Consider the following 19,899-nt stretch of genomic DNA (forward strand, 5'->3'; position numbering starts at 1 on the left):
GAGGGGATATCCCATCTGATGTCGGGCAACTAGGTTGTGGCTACCTCCCCCGCGCGCAATCTTCAATGGCGTCGGACCGCATCTGAGTTGCCGCGCGGGGGCCCCGGCCGCACCTGACACGGCCCCCCGGCCCAATCTTAGTTGTCGGCACAGGCCGCCGCCCCAAACTTGGAACCCCCGCCAACCACAACTAAGTTGCTGCCCAACCACACACCCCTGCCCCGCAGGCTGCAGTCACACTCCTTATAGCCTCCCAATCAGCGCTGCCATGCCATTTCCAGCCATCCCTGCGGGGTGTGGGCTGGTCGGCGACATGTACGGCAGGAATGAACTTGTGAGAGGCCCCTGGGATCATCATTGTCTGACGCACATGCTAAGCTGCTTGCGTATGATCATGCACTCATAACACGGCTCAGCGAGAACGCGTCTCCGCACGCAAACTGGGCACGGGAATCATCGGGCTTTCCTTGCAAAGGCATTACTGGGCGCACAAAGTATACAAATACAAGGCTTCTGGTATTATACTTCTAGTCTGGGCCTGGCGAAGGCGCTTTTGGTTGAACCGAAGCTTCCTCGCGACAAATGGCCGAGGAGCTAGACCCAGACCGCCTGGCTCAGCTCATGGTGCTGCAGTGGCTGCATGAGAATGGCTGGCATGATGGTAAGTCGCGTTTCGATCGCGTTCGTGGCGGGACGGCGGTAATGGCGTCCCGGCCCAAGTATGGGCCTACAGCCGCTCGGCGTAGCGCCTCGGCCAGCCTTTAAGACTGAGGCACGCACATGTCCTGGCAACTCGTGACTTGATAAGCCGGTTAGCTGTGAGGGGTGATGGGTGGGTGATTGGGGGCGGGTGTGGGAGAGCTGCTGGGGTCAGGACAGCGCAGCACCGTCACCTGCCTGTCACACGCCACTCCCCCGCCTTGCCCTTGAGTTCCATGCCAAAACGCCGTGATCCTGCAGCCCTGCGCGCGCTGGAGAGGTCCACTGGGCGCCTGTATGATGACACGTCACTGCCCGAGGCTTCTCAACTGATGCAGGTGGGATGGCAGCCGGTCGGGTTACCGGTGGGTGCTTTACCGTATGTGGTTGCCAGGAACGATAGGAGCTGCACGGTATCCTTAAATGTGTGTGTGTGTGTGTGTGTGTGTGTGTGTGTTAAACACAAACAAACGGAACAATTCCGTGTGTGTGTGTGTGTGTGTGTGTGTGTGTGTGTGTGTGTGAGATGGGACAGGGTTCAAGGCAGGTTGGCGAGGTCCCGTAGGGTGCAGCTGATGCCCATACCCTCAAGCAGACGGCAAACAGTTTGCAGTGGCAGAGCAGAAGTGCAAGTGTGTGTGTGTGTGTGTGTGTGTGTGTGTGTGTGTGTGTGTGTGTGTGTGTGTGTGTGTGTGTGTGTGTGTGTGTGTGTGTGTGTGTGTGTGTGTGTGTGTGTGTGTGTGTGTGTGTGTGTGTGTGTGTGTGTCACACAACCATGCACGCTGTCCTGTTGCAATGCACCACGCACATCGCATCGCGTGAAAGGGTTCTGTGTCACGTCCATCACAGTATCCCTCAAAGGACCAGATGACCCACTCGGCCTGTCTCCCGCTCGTCACGCCGCAAACACTGCACGAGGCGCTCTGCCGTAGGCTTTTGTCGTCTGCGTCAAGTCCGAATGCATGGGTAGGGCGGCCCTACGCTGGCGACCGCTTACAGACCTGTAACGCAAGGGTTGCTGTGCCGCTGTGCCGCCGCGCAGCTGGTGTGGCGGCGTGTGGAGGAGAAGCTGGAGCAGCAGGAGCTGTTGGACGAGGAGGATGAGGAAGGCGAGGGCGAGGCCGGCGGGGGCGCCGGCAAGCGCGTGAGCCGCGTGGTGCGGCGGCGGCGGCAGGAGGAGGCATTGCAGCTGCTACGGGCTGGCGCGGACGACTACGCGCGGGAGGTGGTGGGTAGCGTGCCGGTAGAGCTGCACCGCAGCAACATCATCGCGGTGAGGCTCGTGCCGGAGGCACCAGGCCAGGCGGCGGCAGAGGCAGCGGCGGCGGCTAGCCAGGGGGGGCGCGCGAGGACGCGCGTCATCACGGCGGCAGGTGCGGGCGTTGGGATGTGGGTTGGCGCGGGAATCTGGGCGTGGCGGGTGGCCGGGTGAGGCCCTGCCGATTGAGGCCCACACTACCGTAAGCCCTAGAACTGAGAGCCCTGACCCTGTTAGTGCCGACGCTGAGAGCCCTGACCTTGAGGGTTGTGACGACTTGGCTACAGGCGACGGCGTTGTGCGCTGCGTGGCGCTATCCCAGTCCGCGCCCGGGGCCGGGGCAGGAGCTGAAGGCGACGGCAGCGGCGATGGCAGCGACAGTGAGCCGGAGGTGGTGTGGGAGGCGCGTGTGGGCAGTGCGGCACTGCTGTGCCTGGCGCTGCACCCGTCCTTTAGGTGCGTGTGTGGGCGCAGGCGGCGGGGGCGGTGGGGGCAGCCGGGGTGGGAGCAGAGAGATTACGGCACCCACTGGCGTCGAACGAGGGGAAGCGCAGGGCGTGTGGGCGATGGCCGCACAAGCTTCCTACTCACCGTAGCCTCCCCCAGAAATCCTCACTGGCGATCGTGTTTCTCAACCCCTCCGCTTCCCCCTCCTCCTGCCCCCAGCTCGGGCCTGCCGCTGGTGGCTGTGGGCGCCATGGACGGCCGCGTCACGGTGCTGCACGGCCCCACCGGCGCCGTGCTGGCGGCCGTGCAGGCACACGCCAAGTACGTGGTGCGCGTGGCCTGGGCGGCAGCCGACGCCGCCAGCCCCGATTGCGCCGCCACCTGCACGTCTGCCACCAGCGGTGCCGCCACGGCCTCGGATGGCGGCAGCACCGCCGCCTCCAGCCCCACGGCGGCCGAGGGACCCGGGGCGGCAGGGTTAGCGGGGGCGGCGGGCGTGCAGCCGCTGCTGCTGGCGAGCGGATCCACGGACGAGACCGTGTCCGTACACCGCTTGGATCTGGATTTAGACCAGGCGGCGGCGGCCGCTGCAACAGCGGCGGCGGCGGGCGGTGCGGGGCAGGAGCTGGATGAGAGCGCGGCACCGCGGCGACAACCGCGGGGCGGGCGGGTGGCGGGCGGGGGCGTGGACCTAGCTTCGTTGCAGGATGTGGAGGCAGCGGGCATTGGGCGGCTGAGCCTGGTCAAGCAGGTGGGCGGGATAGGCGGAGTCTGGGTGGGGGCGGCAAGGAGTGGCACATGGCAAGGACACGGCAGCGTGACTCGCTTGCGCCTGTTTGGAAGAGGCATTGCGCCGGCCTCTAGTCCAGTACCAAGGCCTGTCTGCGCTCGCCTACGTATAACAGTATACACCCTTGCACCTGCGCCCGCACAGGCATGCACACACACCCATGCTGCCCATGCCACCCAATGACAAGCACGCATGCCCCCTTTTTCCAGGTGCCGTACGGTGCGGCTGTGACGGACGTGGCCTTCCTGGCTGACGGCTACCGGCTGGCTGTGGCCGTGCGCGGTAGCAACTACCTCCGCCTGGTGGACTGCAGGGCACTGCTGGAAGCGGCAGCAGCGGCGGTGAGGGGGCGCGGCAGGTTGGAGGGGCGGCATTTTTGCGCCCATCACGTGTATGGCTCAGAGTAAAAGAAGGTCACATGAATACGCATGTGGGGAGCACCCACGGGGAGCACCCGGTTGGCTGTCTGCGCGGTTCAGCAACTGCTACTAGCGGCAGTCGGCGGTGGCGGCTGTGCGGGCCCTGTGCGGGCGCGTGCATGGAACCTGGCATGCGGCTTAGCTCGTGATATGCACGCGTTCGGCCGGGCTTGCATGTACTGCAGGGCGGAGCTGGCGGCGGCGGCGGCGCTGTGAGCGAGGAGCTGGTCAACATGAACGAGGCGGGTGACGACCACGTGTCATTCACGCCCAAACAGCTGCTGCCCTCGCCATGCGGCCGGTTTCTGCTGGTGAGCTCGGGTGGACGGTTGGTGCTGTTAGTCGAGTCCAACACCCGATCCAAGGCAACCAAGCGCTTGCCGCCCAGCCTCCTGCTGCTGCAGTTCCTCGTCGCCCACCACCTAACACCAACACCAACACCACCAACACCAACACCATCAACACCAACACCGTCAACACCAACACCATGCCGTCCTCACCCCTCGTGCATGCCCCGCAGGTGTGCACCGACACGCCGCGGCTGCTGGTGCTGCGCACCTCGGACTGGAGTGTGCTGCGGCTGGTGTTCGGGCTGCCCACAGACCAGTTCCCGCAGCCCGCAGCCGCCTGGCACCGAGACGGCAACTACATATACGCCGCCGGCGCCAACGCACAGGTGCGTGCTGCGGCGGCCTGTGATGCGGCGGCTCTGCTGCTCGTGTGCAGGGTGCCTGCATGCAGAGCGACTGCGAGCCGCAGTTCGCATGTGCATGTGCATGTGCATGAGCACTTGCACGCGTGTGTGCACGGGCCGAAACAACGCTGCGCTGCTCCGGCCTGCGCCCCGTGTCCATACCCCTCTGCGTGCGGCCTCACTCTCCTCGCGCGTGCGACCCCGTTCTGCCTGTGCCTCTGCCGTGCCCGACTGAGGTGTGCCGCCCCCGCCCCTGCCCCCGCCCCCGCCCCCACGCCCCGCCCCGCTCCGGACAGCTGTGTGTGTTCCACCTGGGCTCGGGGCGGCTGGTGCACACGGCCCGGCCGCACAAGATCAACGTGCGAGACGTGGACTACGACCCGCGCCGCAATCTGCTGGCGACATGCAGCTTCGACAAGACGGTCAAGCTACTGGGGTGTCCGGGACATGACAGCTAGGCAGCCAGCAGGCTAGGGCTCTAAGGAAAAGCTTCATTGGGTTGAGAGCTAACTGGTGAGGGTGGCGGGGCTTGGACCTCGGCTAGGTAGTGGATAGCTAGGGCGCTAGGTTTGATTAGTTTGCGGGATTGGGACGTTGGAGCTTGGCCTTGCGGCTGGATGGTGATCACTGCTTCATTGACTTGCCTGCAACGTGCGCTGCAAGGTGTGAACAAGTACGGCAGCGAACGGCTCCATAAACACGGAGTTACTGTGCCCGGCTGTGCTGAGCTGCTGTGCTAGTGGCGGGCGATAGGGTGGAGGACATGCCGGCGCAGCACTGGAAGGGTAATGACGCCGCTACAGTCACAACAATTTGTGAAATGCCCTGGAATGCCATATGCGTCGTGGCGGTGCGGTACTAGTCAAGTTGCGGTGTACGCGGGAGAGGCATGAGTGTGTGTGTGCGATGGGACAGTGGTAAGTTAGGTCGGTGTAGTCCCGTAGGGTGCGGCTGATTCCCAGACCCCAGCAGATGGCAAACAATTGGCAACGGCAGTGCATGAGCGCGCGACTGGTCGAACGCCGGAGAGAGGCAAGAGTGTGTGCCAGTGTGAGACAGAGGGGCTTTTGGGATAGGTCTGGCCAAGGCGCCATCGACGGATGTCGGGCGCAGCACGCGCAACTGCAAGAGCAGCCCTGGCATAATGCAGTTGCGTTTGAAGCCCGGGGACATTGTATGGTATGGACGCAACCCAGTTACACACCGTCTGCGTTGTGACGTCTGTAATCTGCGTGAGCAGTCTGCTACGTAAGTTTATTTGTATGCATGCAATAGCACATCAGTCAACTCGCCAGTCAGTCAGCAGTGTGCGGCTGCTTTACGCCTTCAAACCGTCACAGACCAGGAAGGGACATCCTTTGTTAGGGACGCTGCGGGGCACAAGGCCCGCTCAGTGCTAATCATGGTCTGACATCAGTCCTACACTCACCTCTCACGGCCTCTTGTTTGATGCACATACCAACAATCTGAACTCGCACCTCCTGCGCAATGTTATGCCGGCATGAGCCACGTGGTTCCCTGCGGTGTTCAGTCTCTGGCGCGTGCCGGGGAACTCCGCAATGCTGCGACACAACCCAAGGCGCCACCATCACACTGTCACATCAGAATGTATGGCCCTGCCCATCGCCACCAGTTGCCGAGCACTCCCACACCGACGAGGGGATATAGGCGTGGGCGCGCGGCCCTTGCGTCCGGTGGCGCTAATCTCATTGCAGAGCGTCAATCCACGCTTATGCTAAGCTCTGCTAACCCCTGCGTGTCCTAGCTGAACCCCGGCCTCCGGGAAATCTTCAACAGCACTCGGATGAAGAGGTGATCACAAAACACAGTTGAGGTCCAGCCACAGGTCATCGCAGTGTATAACCTCGAAGCGCACACAGGTGTGGTAGGGCTTGGTCAGCCTCATTCTAGGTTCTCAAAGTAGCCGGGAAGCCCGCAACTGTGCACTAGCGCATCTCGCAACCCAAACAATTAAAGGTAGTGGTCGCATTTAAGTGTCCGTAGTACCTGTGTAGCCAGAAGCCATCAATGTCACACCTCCTTGTCGCATCGCACGCGCGCCCCAACCCGCATCACGTCGATGCCACAGCCGCACCAGAGCCACACGACCAAAACACTCTGTGTGACCGGCATGCACCTGTCAGGAGTTTGCATGCTCCATGTGCGTTTCAATTTGTTCTCCACAATGTCAGCTCGAGGCCGGAACGACGCGCATGCCAGGCGTGCACATGCCTCACGCCACGCCACACATGCCACGCTTTGTTGCACTACAATGAGAGGGGCATTTGCCTCCCCGTAACAACACATCAACGGAAACACACAGCCTATTGGCATCAGCTCCCATGTTGGCGTCTCTGTATGCTCTGGTCTGCTTGTGAAGTGATCAACGGGGATACGTGGGGTCTCTCGCTTTTACCCGTGCACATGGGCATACAGGTACACACGACGTGAGAGCGCCCCTACTTTCAATGCTGCTTCGAGTAACGCGCTTGTTGATGGTCTTGAAGAAGGGTTTCCAAATGGAAAATGCAGGTACGCATGGAGCCCCCACAAAATACTGACCATACGGTACGCCACCCACACATTACTGCGAGTACAAAGGATTCATCCCTTTCTGGGGCCCTGACTCACCACGCTAGGTTTGCCACCCGCTGACACCCAGCCCGTTAATAAGTATAGCTTGACAGCGCAAACGTGCCAATAATACACCACAAATGCCGATCACCACACGGGGCTGACCAACGGTTTGCGAGAGGGCGACAGCGCAGCAGCGGGTCCGTTGCCGCCACCACCAAAGTCACTAGCCCCGCGAAGCCGCGCGCCGCGGGATGTTGCTGGCGGCGGCGCCGGGGAGGGCGGCGCCAGGCGGAGTGCGGCATGGCTGGTGCGCTTCGCCAGGCCGCCGCCCGCGGCGTCCGCGTCATCGGCGGGCACGAGCAGCTGCTCGCGCTCCAGCGGCGCCGCCGGCGCCCTCACGCTGCTCATGGCAACACGGCTCTGGCTGCTGCTACGGGCGAAGCTGGCCGGCGGCGGCGCGGCGGGCCCGCTCCCCTGGCCGCTGTAGCTGGTGCTGACGCGGCCGAAGGCCGCGTCGCCGCGCGCGATGGGCTGCAGGTCCTCGTGCCGGTGCGGAAACATGGTAATCGGCACCGGCACCGCGTCCTCGGCGTGGCTGTCGCGCGTGAAGTCAGGCACGGTTTCCAACCGCGACTGCATCCTGGCGGGGGCGGCGAACAGCGCCGTCGCGGCGGCGCGGTTGAGCGAATCCGACCGGCCAAAGCCCGAGGTGGGTGCGGCGTTACTGCTGCCGCCGGCACTCACGTCGGCCGCCAAGGGCGCCTCGGACCAGGCAGTGAGCACCGATTTGGAAGGCGAGGCCAACGCGCTGGCACGGAGGCCCATGCTGCCGCCGCCATTGTAGCTGGTCCGCAGACCTGGCGAGGCTGCGCCCGGGCCGCCATGGCCGCTGACGCGGCCCACCTGCCAGCCGCAGGCGCCGGGCTCCTCCGCCTTGATGCTGTTCACCACCGCCTCCGCCGCATAAGACAGCTTGCGGGACAGATTCTTCGCAAGCTTCTTGCCCAGCGCGGAGGGCGAGGCCGAACCCGGAGCAGGGTAGCTAGCGCGGATGTCGCCGCTGGCCTTGCCGCTCGGTGACAGCGTCAGGGCCGGCGGCGGCATGTGCATCGAGCGCCGCCGGGCATCGGACCCAGAGCCGGCCCGCGGAGAGGAGCCGGAGTAGCTAGACGTCGCGGACGAGGTGCGGCAGTTGGCGGCGGCGGCTCCGCCGGGGCTGCTGAAGGCCGCAGTCTCCCCCGCGCTGGGCGGTGGAATGAGCTCGAGGTCGGGCGAGGGCACGCGGCTGCTATCAGCGGTGCCGGCGCCCGCGCTGCTCCCGCCGCCGGTGCTGTTGCTGATGTTGCTGAAAGCAAACGTCCCGGCGTCGTCGCTGTTGCGGGTGCTGCAGTGCGGGTTGCTGGGGCGCGGCAGCGGGCCGCTCTGGCGCCCCGGCTTGCCGGAGTCGCTCATGCGAGCACCGGCGGCGCGGGCAGGGGAAGCGGGGCAGCGCCCGCTGGGCGCAGCAGCAGACTCGCCGTGTGCTTGAGGACCGCCGCAGTGGCTGTGACGGGTCGGGGTCGTCCGCTCCGGTGCGGTCAACATCAGGCCCGAGGGGTCGGCACCGGCCTGCGTCGGGAGCGACCCGTGGCGCAGCAGCCCCGACGACTGTGCCTGGAGCGGCGGCGGTTTCTGCAACTGATGCTGCTGGGGCGCCTCCGGGAAGATGCTGCCGGGTGAGAAGGGGCTGATGCGCTTGCTGCTTCCCAGCTTCTTCAGAGACGGGGCCGGGCTCAGCGCCGCGCGGGCGCCCTTGCTGTTGCCGGTGGGGCTGTGCAGTGCGCCCGGGTTGGGCGGCGCCAGTGCCATCTTAGATGGCGTCCCGCGCAGAGACGAGCTCGCCTCCTGCCCCAAGCCCGGCTTAGCCGTGGTGCGCGCCAGGCGCTGCTGGTCACCGCCGTCGCTGTGGTCCAGCTCTTCACTGCGGTACACGCTGATGAAATCGGGGCGCCGGCCAGCCGGCCCGTTGGGATGTGCGGCGTTGGCGGCAGCCCCTGCAACGGCAGTGGCGGCCTGGCCCTGCTGCGGCAACAGGTCCTCCCAGCCCGGCGGCATTGTGAGCTGTTGTTGATTGTCCTGCTCGTCGCCAGCCGCGCCAGCCTGCTCGGGTGCCTTGGCGGTGCCGGCGTGCCAGTCCGGCAGCGACGGCACCTTGAACGAGGGCGTGGAGCCGACTGCCGCTGGGCCCTGCCTGGCAGCAGGCGCGGGGGCCTTGGCTGCCGGGGCCTTGGCTGACTGGTTGGCTCCGGCGGAGCCCGGCCCGCTTGACGTGGTGTGGCCGGCGCTGCCCGGCTTGGCACCCGCGCTGGCGCTGCTGCTCCTGCTCCCGCCAGACGCGGCCGAGTCACCCGAGCTCTGAAGGGGGAAATGGGGTAAAGACAAGGCCGTGGCGGGTCTTAGTGATAGTGAGCCAGGGGCATCAATGCGTGCCCTGTCAGCCCAAACACACTCCCTTCAAAGCCCCGGGACCCGCGCCCACTCACCGGCCGCGCCTCGCCCGCGTTTCCCGGATGCCCGCGCCGCTGCTGCAGCAGCTGCTTGCGCATGGAGAGTGGCGCGGCCACGTGCGGTGCCACCCGCAGCGTGGCGCCGTCAACCGACGCCTTGATGGCGGCGGAGGCGGCGGCGCCTGCTGCGACGTCCCCCTCGCCGAACGGGTCCGAGATGGCGGAGATGGGCGTCGCCGGGTCCAGCACGCGGTGCAGTGATTTGCTGGCGCGCGCGCCCGGCAACTCGTAGGCGCGCACGCCGGAGCGGTTACCGACCACCCTCGGGTCGGTGGTCTCCAGGTGCCGCTGCGCGTGCGAAAACACGAGCAACAATAACAGTAAATAATGCACATTTTTTGTATTTTGTATTATCTGTCGTAATTTCTTTTTTAGTGGGAGCTCCGTGCCCACACGCGCGCACGCACCAGGTTCGTGTTCCAGTACTTGAGCAGCAGCATGGCGAAGGGCAGGTTGTGGTTCCTCGCGGCCGAGTGCAGCGGCGTGGAGCCCGGCTCCATCTGCAGCAGGTTGTCGATGCCCTCCTGCCAGCAGCGCGCGTTGGGGTCGGCGCCGTGACGCAGCAGGGCGGACGCGGCGTCCAGTGACGACACGCACACACCGGCGTAGTGCAGCGGCGTGAGGCCGCAGTGCGAGGGGAAGTCAACCAGCCTGCGAGGGGCGGGAACGGCCGTTGCGTCACGCAACTGCCCAGGCGAGCGCAGGTCCGGAAAGCCCTGCGCTGTGGCCCGCCCTGGCCCACCTCAGCCCCACCCACGCCTGATGACCCCCCCAAAGCACTCACTTGCACTCGGTGCGGCCGCGCGCCTTGCCCACCAGCTGCACGTAGGGGCTGGACAGCAGTGCGTCGATGCAGTCGCCGTGGTCGGCCCGCGCCGCAAAGTGCAGCGCGGCGCGGCCCATCAGCCGGTCGCACGCCCACGCGTCCGCGCCCTGCAGGAGGAGGCACCGCAAGGCAGCGGGCCCACGCCAAGCTTCGCAACAAAGCGACATAACCCGAGCGGGCTACGGTAACACCTGCCGTGAAGCCCCCAGCCCCTGCCCAACAGCCATGCCTCCCTCAGGAGCAGCCGCTGCACCGCACCTGAGACAGCAGGTACTCGACCACGCGCGGGTGGCCTTCGCTGCACGCCAGCATCAGTGGCGTCAGCCCCGACTCGTCCGTGCGATTCACCACTTCCTGGATGGCGGGGTGGAAGGCCGGGCCTGTGCAGGGGCAGGAGCGGGGCGCAGCAGGCGGTTTAGTAATGTGTGTGAGTCAGCTGCACGCAGGTGCCGCGGGAAAATGGTGCAAGTGCAGGAGGTGTGGGCGGGGCCTCCTGGCGATGTACCGTATGTGTGGGTCAGGTGCGTGGGGCGGGCAGGGCCCAGGAATATGTGAGAGGCGCAGCTGTACCCCGTGTACTGACTCAAATCTCACTGACGAGCCACGCGACAGGGGCGACTGGAAATGGGAAGGGGCCCAAGAATGAATATCCATGCATGGACCTGGCATTGAGAATAGCATGTCGCCGCAACTCGGAACTCTGTTCTCGCCCGTTCACTACGTTTGTTGGGAAGTCTGGTCACCTTCCGCACGCACCTGCAGACGCCAGCCTGTCTGAGACAGAACCGTGGTTGTCCGGTACTGTCTTCCATATGTGCTCACATAACCGGCGCAGCACATCTAAACTGCCCTGCTCTGCGCACACGTGGTACAGCGTACGCTTGCCGGGGAACGCGCGCTTGGCCGCGAGCGCGGGGCACTCAGTCAGGGCCGCCACCGCCTCCTCGCATTTGCCGTCGCTGATGGCATCAAAGAGAGGCGCGCTAACAGGGGATATGCAGTTACCCTGCGCATGTGTGACGGGATGGGCGAGTCAGGGAGGCGTGGTATGTTCATTGTGGTGGGGACAGCTGCAGTGGGCTGGAAGGCGGGGAGGGGAAGGGCTCCCGGAAGTTCGACGTGACACAAGCTGCAACCGCCAACCTCGACCTCACCATGTTTTCTACAATAACGCAAATCCGCCAGGGACGCCGCTGGGTCTGTAGCTGGCTGTGTCAACTGAGCATTGCGCCGTCGAGCAGGCGTTCGGGCCGCGAGCAAACTTGACTGGTTGAAGCAGTATCGATTGCTCAGTTGGCGTAGAAAGCGGCGTGACGCCTAGCAAAAGCCAAAAGTCTAGGTCCGCGCTCACTAATTGGAATAATCCTAGGTTGGCTTGGCAGAAGACTGCTTTTCAGCTTTGCCCAGGTATGTAGGCTAATTATGCACTGTGTGGCAATAGCAAAACGGCCTGCTGCGGCGGCTGAGGCGCTCCGTCGGACAAGCAGGCGTCTTCGCAAGTGTAACGTTGCAGTCAACAACGCTCGCGCAGCAGGCTATCAGAGGTTTGTGAGTCAATGCAACGTGTGTTTGATGTAGAAAGGCGCCACGTTCAGCTAGCGAACACCTCTTCAATCGGCATCTTGCAGAACCAAGAAGATGCGCCCTCCGGCCGACCTTTTGTTCCCCGGCATGCCCCCGACAGCAGACGTGCTAAAGCAATACTATTCTCATTGCTTAATGGATTGGCTGCATCGCCCTCAACGATGCCCGTGCCCGCGCCAAAAGGTCAGGTAGCATTTGGCCAGGTAGCTTTGGCCGGTTGGCGGAGTGTGGAGCCCGTGTGCTTCATGAAAACGGAGGGCATATGTTCTATCAGCATAACGTCAATCATACATTACCGACAAAGTGGAACTTCAAGTGGGCCTGAGCATGAAGACATCCACTGTCTCTACCCGCTTCTAAAAAGGGGCGCGGCATATCTACACCGTAGAAATGCGCGCTACACCGACACAGTGCGGTCGTCGCCAATAGAGCCATGTAATGCGTCCATGAAGTGCCGTTGAATGTGTTAGGCATTGTTGAGCCATGCAAATCAAGGACGCCATGACCCTCTAGCTACCGCACCGCCGTGTCAGCGCGCTGCTCTTCCCCGCCATGTCCCTCACTCCCTCCACCAGCATCCAGCCTCCATCAGTGTGCGGCCTCGGACATCTGGTGTCCACCGGTCTGCGGGGGGCGAGGGGGAGGGAGGGGGGGCGGTTGTGGGAGAATGGTCCTGGCAACAGAAGGGCCCGATGGGCCACACCGAGAAACCCCAGAACTCCCCAATACTGGCTGATATTATATGCCTCGAGGCCTCACTTGTTGAGGTCCCTTACTCATTGATCCTCATGCGCTTGCATAGTTGCATTCGTTTTAGTCACGCAGCCGTCCCACTTTAGCGGCGAATTTCGTCTGCGACAAGTGGAACTTCAGCGGCGCATGAAATATTCAGCCGGGAGCGTGACTTTAAACGTGACTCCAGCCAAAAGGGCGGAGACTTGAAGACACACCATGGGGATTGCGGTGTGAGAAGGGAAAGGCGCAGAGCGGCGCTTAGCTTCACAAGCGGATGCGCCCTATCCCGCATGACCCCCCGCCCCCCGGCCACAAGCCCACAACTCCACAAGGCCTTGTAACCTTATTGATGCGTAAAAGTCTAGGAGCATGAGAGCCGGGCCTGAGTTGGGGCCCCAGCCCCCAGGATTTGTCAAGACACATAGAGTTCAACACACCGCCCCTTGCCCTACACCAATAACCACACCGCAAAATGAAATGTTCCATAACCTTCAAAGGCAGTACGAGTTTACACCGACCTCCATCCCAGCAGGGGACAGCTCACGTGGGCAAGCGCCGCTCCCAGCATCCAGCTACATCCCGCCACACGTGCTTGCGCATCTTGCCTCGCTTCCTCTCTCACTCTCGCGCCTTGTCTCTCCGCACGCCACTCACTCTCATCCATCAGCCCGCAATCCCTACCTCACACCACCTCCTACTGACGCACGGGCCCCCTCTATCCGCTCGCCTGGTAGCCCTGCGTCATTGCCGCTGCTGCTGCCCTCGCCTCCGGGCGAATAACAAGAGCCGGACGCAGTGCGTTCATCAGCGCACTGCTTGCTGTGCATGCCGGAACAGCACAGGTCGCACAGCGCATTCCACCGGCCCTGCTGCGCCTCCTTTCACTCGAACATGAATTCGCAGGCCATGACCGCGAGTGCGTCGTTGGGCAGCTGCAGGAAGTTGTCCAGGAAGAGGTCGCCCACGCGGTCGACGGTGGCGGTGCCCACCAGCACGCCGCTGTTGCTCACCATGCGCCGCCCCGCCGCCGTCAGGTGCGCGCCCTTGGTGGTCTCCGTGGTCAGCACCGTGCGGATCTTCAGCCTGCAGGCGGGGGGGGGGGCGCCATGGTCGTGAGGTGGAGATGGACACCCGAAGAGTGTCGCACTTGGCCGGCAGGGGGCTGCCGGCTGCGTGGATTTGGCTGTGAGCGCAAAGGTGGCGGCTACCTGCTACCGATGCGGGGAATGCAGGAGCGTGCGATCACCCGGGGTCCAGCCCAGTCCAACCCAGTCTTACCCGGGCGGCTGGTACGGCAGTGGCCCCGCCGTGAAATAGAAGTCGGACTCAAAGTTCAGGTTGACCTCCCCCGTGTTCTGGTCCAGGATGCCCTGTTGGCGTAATGGTCCAGTCGAAACAAGGGCAGCGAGTGAGATACCCACCGGTTACCTGGAGAGCTGTGTTGCGCACAACGCCATTCAGCTTGTGTCCCCATTCTCCACCCACACACCCCTGCACCAGCCGCCACCGTCATGCTCGCATGTATCACTTGGCCATCACGCTGGGCCGTGCTGCCTTGCCCTCGCCCCATGCAACCCGCCCCTTGAACCTCGCCTCAAACCGCCACTGCCACCGCCCACTTCCCACAACGCAGCCCGCCCGCTTGAGGGCCCGGGTGATAGGCAGGTCCACAGCTGCACCCGTAACAGAAGCCCACCCACCTCCAGCCCACCCACCTCCAGGGACACCGGCTTGATGGCAATGTTGAGCGGCGGCGGCATGGGCAGCAGACCCATGAGCGTGGCGGTGCGGTACGACATGTCCGGGATGACGAGCACGGAGGTGTCGAAGTTGAGGTGCAGCTTGCCATCACCCAAGTCCGTCACCGTGCCCCAGCCGCCGCCGCCCACCGCGTTGTACTTGAAGCGCGGGTAGAAGCTCACCGCCAGCTCGCCTGAGGCGTGACATTCGTGGATGAAGGAGGGGGTTTTGGAAGGTGAGGAGTTGAGGCAGCAATGGAGACTGGGGTGTGCGCTGGGTGTGGAGGTTGGGGCGAGCTTGACTGTCGAGTGCCGGGACATTCGGTAGGTAGCCGGACGCGGGAGACCGGTTTTCTGCTGCAACAACTGTAAGAAAGCGACTCGATTTCTGGGTATTGCCCTCCAGGAAGCGTCGCGGCGTCTCGGACTCTCGGTCGAAGCCAGACTATTGATGGCAACAACACTGCAGATGTGGGTCGCGTTTGTGGTCCCACAACCCGAAACGCCAGCGACGACATTTACTTACAGTCAGATCGTGTCTTGAGGCGCACACGAGTGTATTGCGACGTCTGGGCTGCAGCTTGGGCGCGGACCACGCACACCCGGCCCTGTCGCGCCTGGACACCCTGCGCCCGGGTCCGCATCCCCAAGCGGCTCGAGGATTGAAGCTGCATCAATTTAATTAACAATGCACGATTGAGGCCTACTTATCGCAGGTTGAGAGCGCAAGTGTCGGGGGCTGTTGCTTTGCCGTCGTCGAGCGGTTTCAGACGGCTCTTAGTTATTATGGTGTGTATCTAAACAATACAGTAAGGCTTGATGCACTTTCCTTATTTGCGTTGAAGCATGCATCATGTACATGATTCATGGAACGGCTTCTGACATTCTTGAGCCCCAAACAACTCATCTACACCATCAAGCATTACACACGTGCAGGTGCATCTATCACGACGGCCAGTGCAGGACAGCAGGTGCTGATGGCGACATGAGTCTCCGCTTTGGCACTACAGTTGCGCAAACCCTTCGACGATGCAGTCGCTAGGGCGATCCTTCACGCGACATGTGAACAGTGGAGCCGGGGCCAAACTGCATGGATGGCGCGGCGCAGTGCGGCCAGGTAGGGAGCGGGCCTTCCGGTACCGACACACACCGTGTTGCCGCCCCGCAAACTGGAGTCGTCTTCAAATCCCGCTCAGAGACCTAGCACCATCCCATACCAACTGCTGGCTTTGTCTCTTTGACCTCCTTCACCTTGTCATACGCGGTGACTCCACTAGGCCGGCGACAGTGGGCGTCAGGGCGGGCCGCCAGTGGCGCTGGATCGCCGCCCGGCGGCGGCGGTGGCGGTGGCGGTGGCGGCGGTCCTCGTGGCCCCGCTCATGTCGTAGGACCCGAACCTGATGGCAGTGGCGGTGGCGGTCGGCCGAGTGTGCCGCTGTGGTGGCGAGGCCTCCAAGTGTGCGCAGGCGTGGCAGTCGCGGCAGGTTGGTGGTCCCTGCTGGCCGCCAAGCTGGGCGGTTGCGGCCTGTGGTCAGTGGCACGCCGTTAGACCTGTGATGGACGGAGCCCCCGTGCCTGAGGTTCGGCCTGTGTGCAAATCTAGCAAACACGGACCTGCGCTGGTGACCAATTAGCGTAATGCACATGTGTGCAGCCTTGGTCATGGCCTGACGTGCTCTGCCACTGCCGTGCCTGCCGGTGCCGATGTGTGCACAGGCGTGTCGGTGGCGGCGCTGCCCGCCGCGCTGTCCACCCAGTGGGGCCTGCAGCAAGCGATGGAGCTGATCAACCAGCACATGCCGGGTGGGGCGTGGCTTGGCGGGTTGGCGCGGGGTTGTTATACCTTGGCGTGGGTTGCTCGCGTGGGCTTACGTGCACCACCAGTAGTTCCAGATGCCTGACAGCATTGGGTCAGCCAGGAGTGCAAGGTAGCGGAATGGCCGATTGGTAGGCCCTCTGACGTGACTCCCTATACCACATGACTGCACGCTAGGATGACGGTTGACTCGCCTCCGCTGCTTCCCCTTCACGACTCGTGTTGTGCTTTTCCACAGGCCGGGTGGAAGTGGCTGAGGCGCGGCTGTCGTGGTGGTCCGGCGGCAACGAGCTGAGCTGCGTCAAGGTGTACGACTCCCCGCGCGGCGGACAGATTCTGCTGCACCTCAACAAGGTGTCCACGTCGGCCAGCCTGTGGCAGTTGCTGACGGGTGCGTGTGGCTGTTTGGGCGTGCATCCGTGCTTGCATGCGGATGTGAGGATTCCTGATGATGAAGCGGCTGCCTAAAGGCGCTGGCGGGAAAGAGTTGACGTTGTTGCGGACAACACGCCGAATTATGCCTGTTGCGCCAGCCTCAGGCCGCCGCGCCCACTCCGCCCCCATTCGCGCCGCTCAGCCTCTCAGCCCCGGTCTGTGTGCTGCCTGCTGCTTCCTCGCCCCGACGTAGGCTCCCGCGGCTACAACCTCATCATATCCAAACCCTGGATCAACGCCGTCTACGACACCAAGCTCGGCGACTTCAAGTTGATCACCTGGGCCGAGAAGGTGGGCCTCCTGAACGCACCGCCGCCGCCGCCACCTGCCGCGTCAGCGGCGCCCAAGGCGCCGCCGTCTTCGCAGCAGCCACCACAGCAGCCATCAGAGGGCCAGCCGGTGTCCGGTGGCAGCGGCAAGCCGGGCGACCGCGGCCAGGGCGGCCAGAAGCCGGGCGGTCTGGTGGAGGTGCTGGCGCGCATCAACTCCAAGATGGACCTGAGTGCGGACGTGCGGCTGGGGCGCATGAACCTGGTGGTGGCGGATGCCATGTTGTTGGTGCCGGAGGAGATCAGGTGAGCGGGGCCGCAGGCGGCGTAGCGGGAGCGGCGGGGGCGCGTATGTTTGTTTGTTAAGCAAGACGGAATGGGGTGGTTTAGCAAGAACAGAGAGAGACGCTTGCCGCCGTGTGTGTTGCGGTATTGCGCGGTTGCCGTGCTGCTTGTTTTTGCGAGCATAGGCAAATCCTGGGTCCTTCGGTGCACATCACTGGCGCCATCGGCGAGGAGTGCCTGAGGGAGTGGGCGGAGGAGGTGGGCGAGGACGTGGGCTGGGCGCTGGGCGCAGCCGCCTCCCCAACCTCCAGCCGGGCTGCAGGCGGCACGGCGGCCGCGGTAGCGTCGGTTTCGCCAGCGGGGCCGGAGGCGGTGGCGGTGCGGCCGCCGGCGGAGGTGCTGCGGCGGCCGCGTGACTACAAGCCGGGGGTCATGCAGGTGGGCGGGAAACGTCTTGCGCACGTGTGTGCAAACTGCAAAGTATGCCGTGCTTGACCTACATGATACGGTAGCCTCACCGTGCCGCGGTAAAATGTCCTGCCGCGGTCCTACCTGTGCCGTCCATGTTCCTTGCTGCTCCCGCCCTGCCGTACCCTGGCTCGCGCTGCATCTACTTCTGCTGCTGCTGCCATGGCCTCCCGGGTCGCGTTCCTCCGCGTCGCCGCTGATGCCTGCACCCCCCGAAAACACCCCACCATCCTTACGCCCCTGCAGGTCAACTCGGCTCACCTGGTGGGTGAGATGCGGCTGTGGGACGGCCCCTACCACACGCTGCTGCACCAGCCCGCCACCGCCAGCCTGGACCTCACGCCGGCGCTCACGCGGCTGGGGCTGGCAGCGGCCAACCCCCTGCTGGACAGCGTGGTGACGGTGCAGGGCGCCGCGGGAGGCGGCGGCGGCGGCGCGGCAGGAGCGGGGGGCGGGCGGCTGAGCGCGAGCTTCAGTCCTGATGGCGGCAGGCTGCCGTACCAGGCCGCGACCGTGGAGGTGGGTGGGGTTTGGAGCTGGGGCCGGGCGGGTGGGTCAGCTTCCCTGCTTGCGTCGAGTGCAGCTTGGGAGGTGCTTACAGTCATACACCGCCGCGCGTGCGTTGTTATCCCAACCTCCCATGAGACGCAACACACACGTACATACGGGCTTCGTTTTGTGGTGTATGACCACATACATACACACACAACCGCACATACATACAAACACGCACACACACACACACATACACAAATATACACACACATACACACATACGCGCGAGCGAGAGCGGCAAGTAGATCTGGTGCCGTCTGGGTTCTTTAAACACACACACGCACACTCTTTGCGCTTTCTTTTCCTCGTGCTACTTAACACACACACACACTCACGACACGGGCGGACTTCATTCTTCTAACACACACACACACATGCACACACGTAACCGCCACCCGAGCTATGATCCATGCCTTTTTCGCTCTTGTGTGCGCACGCACAGATGGCGCCGGTGACGCTGGAGCTGGGCCCCGCCTCCAACTTGCTGCAGCTGCTGTCAGACCTGGGCCTGCGAGGCCTGGGCCGCGGCGGCGGCGCCAGCTCGTCCCTCTCGCTCTCCCGCATGAGCGTGCACTTCACACGAGGTGGCGAGTTGCGCACGCAGCGCGTGGACATGCGACTGGGCGGGACCGCCGCCGCCGCAACTGGCGGCACCACGACCTCTGGCGGGGGCTCAGCGGCTGCGCCAGGGTCTGCAACGGACGCCGCCGCGGCTTCAGGGGCTGCAGCAACAGTGACGGATGTGCTGCCGTCGGAGCCGCCGGGCTCGGGCGGTGTGCGGCTGGCGGTGTGGGGTCGCGCCGACCTCATGACCGACACAATCGACTTCACTGTCGGCGTGGCGCCGGGCCCGCTGCTGGCCGCGCTGGGGCTGCCCTCCGGCGAGCGTCCACCGGCGCCCGCCGCCGGCCCGGACGCTGATGCAGCAGCTGGCAGTAGCAGCGCGAGCAGTGGTGGGCGCGCCAGCAGTGGTGTCAGTAGCAGGGACCTGGCGCTCTTGCCGCAAGGCTACATGCTGCTGGTGCCGGTGCGCGGCCCCACCTCAGCGCCGCGCTACGACGTGGCGGGCGCGGTGGTGCGGCTGGGGCAGCTGGGCGCGCGGCAGAAGGCGGTGCAGTGGGCGGAGCGGCAGCAACTGCGGGGGGAGCAAGAGCGGGAGGGACAGGAGCGGGGCGCAGGCCAGGACAGCAGCGGCGGCGCAGGTGCGGCCAGGATGAGGTTGCATTGCTCAGGGACGCGCTTTGACCAGGCGTATATTCATCGTAATTGCTGCATCCTGAGTTTTTCTACCGGTAATCATGCGCCGTTGGTCATTGGCCTCTTCATCCATATTCGCAGTGCGGCGCGGGCTGGTGGCCGGGCTGGGCGCGCTGATGCAGGCGGTGGCGCCGCCGCAGGAGCTGGTGGCGGCCATCGACACGGTGCTGCAAGAGGACCTTAGCCGCATCCCGCCACCTCTGCCGCCCGTGCCCCCCGGGCGCAGCGTGGCTTAGTCGTGGGTGGGCCTTGTGAGGGATTGACGGTTGTGTCTAGGGCCAGCAAGCCAGCGACTTAGCGAGGCGTTTGAGTGGTGGATTGAGCTCTGGCCAGGCATGCTGGCCAGCCCTGTTACAAAGGCTTCGGAGGTGCTGGACGTAAGCGGTTGCAACCTAATGACGGATTCAGGTCTAAAAACGAGAGGCCGCGGACGGCGCCCGCGACACGGCTGATGACTGTTGTAAGGAATGACAACGCAAACCGTCACTTGGCATCCTCAG

The 19,899-nt window shown here is 64.1% G+C and overlaps 4 protein-coding genes across 4 annotated transcripts; 2 read left to right on the forward strand and 2 right to left on the reverse strand.

Moving 5' to 3' along the window:
* The first annotated feature begins 394 nt into the window (after positions 1-394).
* CHLRE_01g019500v5 (uncharacterized protein) lies at positions 395-5,486 on the forward strand. The gene is made up of 9 exons (XM_043058448.1): positions 395-661; positions 961-1,037; positions 1,742-2,072; positions 2,245-2,413; positions 2,624-3,155; positions 3,404-3,535; positions 3,799-3,924; positions 4,134-4,289; positions 4,604-5,486. The coding sequence occupies exons 1-9, from the start codon at positions 583-585 to the stop codon at positions 4,763-4,765; spliced, it is 1,764 nt and encodes a 587-aa protein (XP_042928362.1). The 5' UTR covers positions 395-582; the 3' UTR covers positions 4,766-5,486.
* Positions 5,487-5,491: 5 nt separating this feature from the next.
* On the reverse strand, positions 5,492-12,114 carry CHLRE_01g019550v5 (uncharacterized protein). Its single transcript, XM_043058449.1, has 7 exons — positions 11,411-12,114; positions 11,013-11,262; positions 10,515-10,636; positions 10,215-10,363; positions 9,838-10,081; positions 9,407-9,718; positions 5,492-9,278 (listed from the first exon to the last, which is right to left on the reverse strand). Exons 1-7 carry the CDS (start codon positions 11,411-11,413, stop codon positions 7,029-7,031), a joined length of 3,330 nt encoding a protein of 1,109 aa, XP_042928363.1. The 5' UTR covers positions 11,414-12,114; the 3' UTR covers positions 5,492-7,028.
* Positions 12,115-12,733: 619 nt separating this feature from the next.
* Positions 12,734-15,104, reverse strand: CHLRE_01g019600v5 (uncharacterized protein). The gene is made up of 4 exons (XM_001689895.2): positions 14,841-15,104; positions 14,291-14,508; positions 13,854-13,945; positions 12,734-13,658 (listed from the first exon to the last, which is right to left on the reverse strand). Exons 1-4 carry the CDS (start codon positions 14,986-14,988, stop codon positions 13,457-13,459), a joined length of 660 nt encoding a protein of 219 aa, XP_001689947.1. The 5' UTR covers positions 14,989-15,104; the 3' UTR covers positions 12,734-13,456.
* A 120-nt stretch (positions 15,105-15,224) lies between these two features.
* CHLRE_01g019650v5 (uncharacterized protein) lies at positions 15,225-19,896 on the forward strand. The gene is made up of 9 exons (XM_001689449.2): positions 15,225-15,431; positions 15,592-15,798; positions 16,031-16,117; positions 16,369-16,521; positions 16,759-17,140; positions 17,305-17,557; positions 17,834-18,106; positions 18,585-19,344; positions 19,481-19,896. The coding sequence occupies exons 1-9, from the start codon at positions 15,344-15,346 to the stop codon at positions 19,633-19,635; spliced, it is 2,358 nt and encodes a 785-aa protein (XP_001689501.2). The 5' UTR covers positions 15,225-15,343; the 3' UTR covers positions 19,636-19,896.
* The last annotated feature ends 3 nt before the right edge of the window (positions 19,897-19,899 follow it).

The sequence above is a fragment of the Chlamydomonas reinhardtii genome, chromosome 1, assembly GCF_000002595.2.
Source record: "Chlamydomonas reinhardtii strain CC-503 cw92 mt+ chromosome 1, whole genome shotgun sequence".
NCBI lineage: Eukaryota > Viridiplantae > Chlorophyta > Chlorophyceae > Chlamydomonadales > Chlamydomonadaceae > Chlamydomonas > Chlamydomonas reinhardtii.